General features: G+C 39.7%; 1 protein-coding gene across 1 annotated transcript in view; it reads right to left on the bottom strand.

Annotated features, from left to right (window-relative positions):
* LOC135513391 (adhesion G protein-coupled receptor B3-like) overlaps positions 1 to 7500 on the bottom strand; it is a 143934-nt gene that overhangs the window by 124949 nt on the left and 11485 nt on the right. The window contains exons 4-5 of the mRNA XM_064936315.1: positions 4432 to 4626; positions 763 to 831 (exon numbers count right to left, since the gene is read on the bottom strand). Coding sequence (XP_064792387.1) covers positions 763 to 831; positions 4432 to 4626 — 264 coding nt within the window. The remainder of the gene's footprint in view (positions 1 to 762; positions 832 to 4431; positions 4627 to 7500) is intronic.

The raw sequence follows: 7500 nt of genomic DNA, 5'->3' as shown, positions 1-7500 counted from the left end.
ATTTGTGGAGTGGTTGAAAAACGCATTTTAATGACTCCAGCCTAAGTGTATGTAAACTTCCAACTTCAACTGTATATACCGTTGTATATGTTCTACTAACATGGGAGTCATGTAGCTGTTCGTACCTAGCAGGTATACTATACATGCAACATCCTTCTTTTGAACAGCACAGGGAGGCAGAAATATCCATTCTAGCAACAGTTATATCCCTCTGATGTGACTAAATAAAGATAAATACTTCTCAGGGGTTCTGTAATGATGAAATCCAGCATTTGAAATGACCTTTCCACCCTGACTGCTATGGAGTGACTGGGTTTCTAGGGAAGAAGAACAAACATCATAGAGAGACGTAATGAGTCGATGGGGACTGGTCATCTCTTGTGGCTGTGCTCCCTGCTGCCACCGAGTGGACAGTGGTGGTATTATACCTCCGGATAGAGATACAGACACATCCCAACCCAGTGACACATTACACAACGTGACTAAATAAAAGTCATTCACGGCTGATCTAGGATCAGGAACAGGTCCCGCCTGCTTACACAATTTTACGATCTAAAAGAGCAAATCTGAACCTAGATCAGCACTACTACTCTGAATACGAACTCAGATCACAATGACCAGTTGAACCTGGCGATACAACTCAGGCTCGGTGCTGGTGAATGCTATAGTATTCAACTGTCTGGAACAGATTCTGAAAGAATACCACACTCACCCACTTTAAGTGCATTCCATAATGTGTCAAGCTCACTGCAGAATGCTTACCTGTTGTGCGTCTTCCCACTTTTCCCTGTTGTCTTCCTCCAGGAGATTGCTGATGATTTGAAAGAAGTTCTGTAGGGAGGAGAGAGAGGAAATTGAGTCAATTAAATTGATTCTAATTGCATCAAAAGAAAACAAAGCTGATGCCCCTTTCCACACACACACGTATCTACAAACACACAGACACACACAGACACACACACACACAGACACACACACACACACACGTATGTACACACACACACACACACACACACACACACACACACACACACACACACACACACACACACACACACACACACACACACACACACACACACACACACAGACAGATGCTCAGGGGAACTATCACTACCCTATTGACAGTCAGAGTCAAAAATATTTCAGCTGGTCTCCCGTGTGTGTGAGTGAGTGAGTGAGTGAGTGAGTGTGTGTGTGTGTGTGTGTGTGTGTGTGTGTGTGTGTGTGTGTGTGTGTGTGTGTGTGTGTGTGTGTGTGTGTGTGTGTGTGTGTGTGTGTGTGTGTGTGTGTGTGTGTGTGCGTGCGTGCGTGCGTGCGTGCGTGCGTGTGTGTGTGTGTGTGTGTGTGTGTGTGTGCGTGCGTGCGTGCGTGTGTGTGCCCAGGGGTGGCCCCTTTCCCGTGATACAGACAATCTTGTTTTCTACTTGAATGCTTATGCTCCCTCTGGTGGTAATGTGCCCATTTTAACATTAGCACACACACACACACACACACACACACACACACACACACAGCAAAAATGCACAGATGCAGCAGCGAGCGCTAGCTGTACTCATTGTGTCAGACTGTCTGTCTACACAACGACAGACCAGACACACGACCAGGACACAGCTAGCATTCAGGACAGAAATGATCTTATTAGAGGAGGAGGAGGAGGAGGAGGAAGAAGAGGGGGTTCAGGCTGTAATCTCCATCATACTACTGAAATAAAGAAATTAAAGCTGGAGGAGGGGGACACAGGGGAGAGAGGGGTAGACAGTGGAGAGGGAGGGGGACACAGGGGAGAGACAGGGGAGAGAGGGGTAGACAGTGGAGAGGGAGGAGGAGAGGGAAGACAGGGAGGGGGACACAGGGGAGAGACAGGGGAGAGAGGGGGAGAGGGAAGACAGGGGAGAGGGGAAGGGGAGACGGGGAGAGAGGGGGTCAGAAGAGGGAGTGGGAGGTAGAGTGGGAGGCAGGAGGGAGGGTAAATAGGTAGAGGGGGTGACAAGAGGGAGAGGGAAAGAGGTGGAGGGGGTGACAGGACAGAGAGGGAAAGAGGTAGAGGGGGTGACAGGACAGAGGGGGAAAGAGGTAGAGGGGGTGACAGGACAGAGGGGGAAAGAGGTAGAGGGGGTGACAGGAGGGAGGGGGAAAGAGGTAGAGGGGGTGACAGGAGGGAGGGGGAAAGAGGTAGAGGGGGTGACTGGACAGAGGGGGAAAGAGGTAGAGGGGGTGACTGGACAGAGGGGGAAAGAGGTAGAGGTGTTGACAGGACAGAGGGGGAAAGCTGACATAGCTGACAATGGAGCTTTCTTAGCGTCAATTTCTGGGAAAATGTATTTGAAATGACTACCATTCACCAATGCATTCAACATTACATATTACAGTAAATATAATGATTACATGTCACAGTAAATATAATGATTACATGTCACAGTAAATATAATGATTACATGTCACAGTAAATATAATGATTACATGTCACTGTAAATATAATGATTACATGTGTAACGGTTTTCTTTACTTGAAGGAGAGGTGGACCAAAATGCAGCGTGGTTTCTATTCATGGTTCTTTAATGAAGAAAACTATACATGAATAGACTAACAAAACAATAAACGTGAGAAAACCTAAACAGTCCTATCTGGTGCAAACACAGAGACAGGAACACCACCACCACCATCACCCACCAACAAACAGTGAAACCCAGGCTACCTAAGTATGATTCTCAATCAGAGACAACTAATGACACCTGCCTCTGATTGAGAACCATACTTGGCCGAAGCATAGAAATACCCAAATCATAGAAAAACAAACATAGACTGCCTACCCCAACTCACGGCCTGACCATACTAAATAATGACAAAACAAAGGCAATAAAGGTCCAAACGTGACAACATGTCACAGTAAATATAATGATTACATATTACAGTAAATATAATGATTACATATTACTGTCACGCCTTGGTCTTAGTATTTTGTGTTTTCGTTAATTAGTTGGTCAGGCCAGGGTGTGACATGGGTTTATGATGTTGTATTTCGTATTGGGTTTTTGTAGTTATTGGGATTACGGCTGAGTAGGGGTGTTGCATAGGCTTGGCTGCCTGAGGCGGTTCTCAATCAGAGTCAGGTGATTCTCGTTGTCTCTGATTGGGAACCGTATTTAGGTAGCCTGGGTTTCACTTTGTATTTCGTGGGTGATTGTTCCTGTCTCTGTGTAGTGTTCACCAGATAGGCTGTAATTAGTTTTCACGTTCCGTTTGTTGTTTTGTATTTATTTAAGTTATTTCATGTATCGCTATCTTCTACATTAAAGACATGAGTAACCACCACACTGCATTTCGGTCCGACTCTCTTTCAACAAACGAAGAACGCCGTTACAATTACAGTAAATATAATGATTACATATTTCAGTAAATGTAAGGATTACATATGACAGTAAATATAATGATTACATATTACAGTAAATATAATGATTACATATTACAGTAAATATAATGATTACAGGTCACAGTAAATATAATGATTACATATTACAGTAAATATAATGATTACAGGTCACAGTAAATATAATGATTACCTGTTACAGTAAATATAATGATTACATATTAGGGTAAATATAATGATTACATATGACATTAAATATAATGATTACATATTACAGTAAATATAATGATTACATATTACAGTAAATATCATGATTACAGGTCACAGTAAATATAATGATTACCTGTTACAGTAAATATAATTACAATGGTAGCTTGCCTCGTTAAATAAAGGTTAAATAAAATGTTTTAACTTAAAACTTTAGACAACATTCATCCACTCTGGGGAAACCAACCATTACAGTAAATGTAACAGTAAATATAATGATTACCAAGGTAGCGTTAGACAACATAATAACAGAGGTGACAGCTCATCCCAGGCAGGTACCTATTTGTTTCCGTTTCTATTTGAGTCTTTTAGCAGACATAATAGACCAATGACTGTTCATCTGGGTAAGGGGATGGACTCTAGACCATACTATCAGCCAATCATGTCTGTGTATGCAAATATCTTCAAATGTGTTTCCTAACGCCCACACGATCAGGCGAAGCATTTCAAGAGCCAAAAGGAGGCTCAGGGAAATAAATGATTAAAAAAGTTATTTTCATTAAATAAACACACACAGTTATTTATGAGACGTACAGAGATGATTTAAAATAACAAAGCTGACATGGGGACTGTGTAAATAATCCTTCCAGTTTCATTGGAAAGGGGGAGATATGTTGACAAGCCTCTCCGGGGTTTTCCACCTCTCCTGCACATGCTCTTTTCCTTTTAAACGTTATCATATTGTTTTCTATTTTCATGTATGCAACAAAAAAATAGGATCCACAATTCACACACAATTGTACCTCAGCAGCATGGTCAACATTTATCAGGACAAAAGAGACGGATCCACTCACCTGCACGTCGTCTGAGCTTGGTTCATAACTGGCCTTCCTGAAGGTATCAGTCACGTTTCTGAGTATCTCCACAGAGGACAGCAGGTCTCCAGCGTAGAAGTTCCTTCTCTGGGTGAGATCCAGCAGGGTCTTGGTCACCTGAGACATCCCGTCCCCCGCCAACTTCCCCTGGCCCTTAGCTAGGTGGCCCTGGATCTCCAGAAGAAGAAATGAACTATGAGGTCTTATATGTTCTCTACACTATATGACAGTATATTACTACAGTATTACTACATTGATTGATTCTCTACACTATATTACAGTATATTACTACAGTATTACTACATTGATTGATTCTCTACACTATGTTACAGTATATTACTAAAGTATTACTACATTGATTGATTCTCTACACTATATGACAGTATATTACTACAGTATTACTACATTGATTGATTCTCTACACTATATGACAGTATATTACTACAGTATTACTACAATGATTGATTTAATTTAGAATGCATTAAAAGGCCAGCGTCCTCTAGCCTTTGGCCCAGTTAACCTGTACCTCCAGGAGAAGGAAGAGAAGAGAGAGGACCATAAGACCCTGGCGGTCCTCTAAAGTATAGTATACACTATATTATTACATTATTACTACAGTTTATATTACAGCTTTCCCTGACCCTCGACCTCCAGGAGAAGGAAGAGAAGAGAGAGGACCATAAGACCCTGGCGGTCCTCTAAAGTATAGTATACACTATATTATTACAGTATTACTACGGTTTATATTACAGCTTTCCCTGACCCTCGACCTCCAGGAGAAGGTAGAGAAGAGAGAGGACCATAAGACCCTGGCGGTCCTCTAAAGTATAGTATACACTATATTATTACATTATTACTACAGTTTATATTACAGCTTTCCCTGACCCTCGACCTCCAGGAGAAGGTAGAGAAGAGAGAGGACCATAAGACCCTGGCGGCCCTCTAAAGTATAGTATACACTATATTATTACATTATTACTACAGTTTATATTACAGCTTTCCCTGACCCTCGACCTCCAGGAGAAGGAAGAGGAGGAAGAGAACTATGAGACTGTTCTCTGCAGTAGATTACTGCAATATGTGGTTTAAACTGTCTACATTAACATCAGCTGTAGTGGTCTTAGTCTCTATAATGTGGTTTAAACTGTCTACATTAACATCAGCTGTAGTGGTCTTAGTCTCTATAATGTGGTTTAAACTGTCTATATTAACATCAGCTGTAGTGTAGTTAGTCTCTATAATGTGGTTTAAACTGTCTACATTAACATCAGCTGTAGTGTAATTCTTTAAGTCTCTATAATGTGGTTTAAACTGTCTACATTAACATCAGCTGTAGTGTTATTCTTTAAGTCTCTATAATGTGGTTTAAACTGTCTATATTAAGATCAGCTGTAGTGTTATTAGTCTCTATAATGTGGTTTAAACTGTCTACATTAACATCAGCTGTAGTGTAATTAGTCTCTATAATGTGGTTTAAACTGTCTACATTAACATCAGCTGTAGTGTTATTAGTCTCTATAATGTGGTTTAAACTGTCTACATTAACATCAGCTGTAGTGTTATTAGTCTCTATAATGTGGTTTAAACTGTCTATATTAACATCAGCTGTAGTGTAGTTAGTCTCTATAATGTGGTTTAAACTGTCTACATTAACATCAGCTGTAGTGTAATTAGTCTCTATAATGTGGTTTAAACTGTCTACATTAACATCAGCTGTAGTGGTATTCTTTAAGTCTCTATAATGTGGTTTAAACTGTCTACATTAACATCAGCTGTAGTGTTATTAGTCTCTATAATGTGGTTTAAACTGTCTATATTAACATCAGCTGTAGTGTAATTAGTCTCTATAATGTGGTTTAAACTGTCTACATTAACATCAGCTGTAGTGTAATTAGTCTCTATAATGTGGTTTAAACTGTCTACATTAACATCAGCTGTAGTGTAATTAGTCTCTATAAAGTGGTTTAAACTGTCTATATTAACATCAGCTGTAGTGTAATTAGTCTCTATAATGTGGTTTAAACTGCCTACATTAACATCAGCTGTAGTGGTATTCTTTAAGTCTCTATAATGTGATTTAAACTGTCTATATTAACATCAGCTGTAGTGTAATTAGTCTCTATAATGTGGTTTAAACTGCCTACATTAACATCAGCTGTAGTGGTATTCTTTAAGTCTTTATAATGTGGTTTAAACTGTCTATATTAACATCAGCTGTAGTGTAATTAGTCTCTATAATGTGGTTTAAACTGTCTACATTAACATCAGCTGTAGTGGTATTCTTTAAGTCTCTATAATGTGATTTAAACTGTCTACATTAACATCAGCTGTAGTGGTATTCTTTAAGTCTCTATAATGTGATTTAAACTGTCTATATTAACATCAGCTGTAGTGTAATTAGTCTCTATAATGTGGTTTAAACTGTCTACATTAACATCAGCTGTAGTGTAATTAGTCTCTATAATGTGATTTAAACTGTCTATATTAACATCAGCTGTAGTGTAATTAGTCTCTATAATGTGGTTTATACTGTCTACATTAACATCAGCTGTAGTGTAATTAGTCTCTATAATGTGGTTTAAACTGTCTACATTAACATCAGCTGTAGTGGTATTCTTAAAGTCTCTATAATGTGGTTCAAACTGTCTACATTAACATCAGCTGTATTGTAATTAGTCTCTATAATATTGTCTACCTTCAATATCCACATTCCCATATCACCAGCATACACTGCATATATTGGAAGAGAGAGATAAAGTATGAAATAAATACAGTGAAGATGACTGATGACTGAAGCAATATCTACCATCTGTATGTATTTCATTTTCACAGATCTATGTCTGTGTCCACACATGTTGGAAAACCACTGTAGACTGAAGAGGGAAGTAGAACAGTAGCAGCAGGGTGGAGAGAGAGTAGAGGTATGTAAGTAGTAGCAGGGTAGAGAGAGTAGAGGTATGTCAGTAGTAGCAGGGTAGAGAGAGTAGAGGTATGTAAGTAGTAGCAGGGTAGAGAGAGTAGAGGTATGTCAGTAGTAGCAGGGTAGAG

The sequence above is a fragment of the Oncorhynchus masou genome, chromosome 24, assembly GCF_036934945.1.
Source record: "Oncorhynchus masou masou isolate Uvic2021 chromosome 24, UVic_Omas_1.1, whole genome shotgun sequence".
NCBI classification, from domain to species: Eukaryota; Metazoa; Chordata; class Actinopteri; order Salmoniformes; family Salmonidae; genus Oncorhynchus; species Oncorhynchus masou.
Note: the sequence above shows the minus strand (reverse complement) of the source record. Positions and strands in the feature narration are given on the sequence as shown.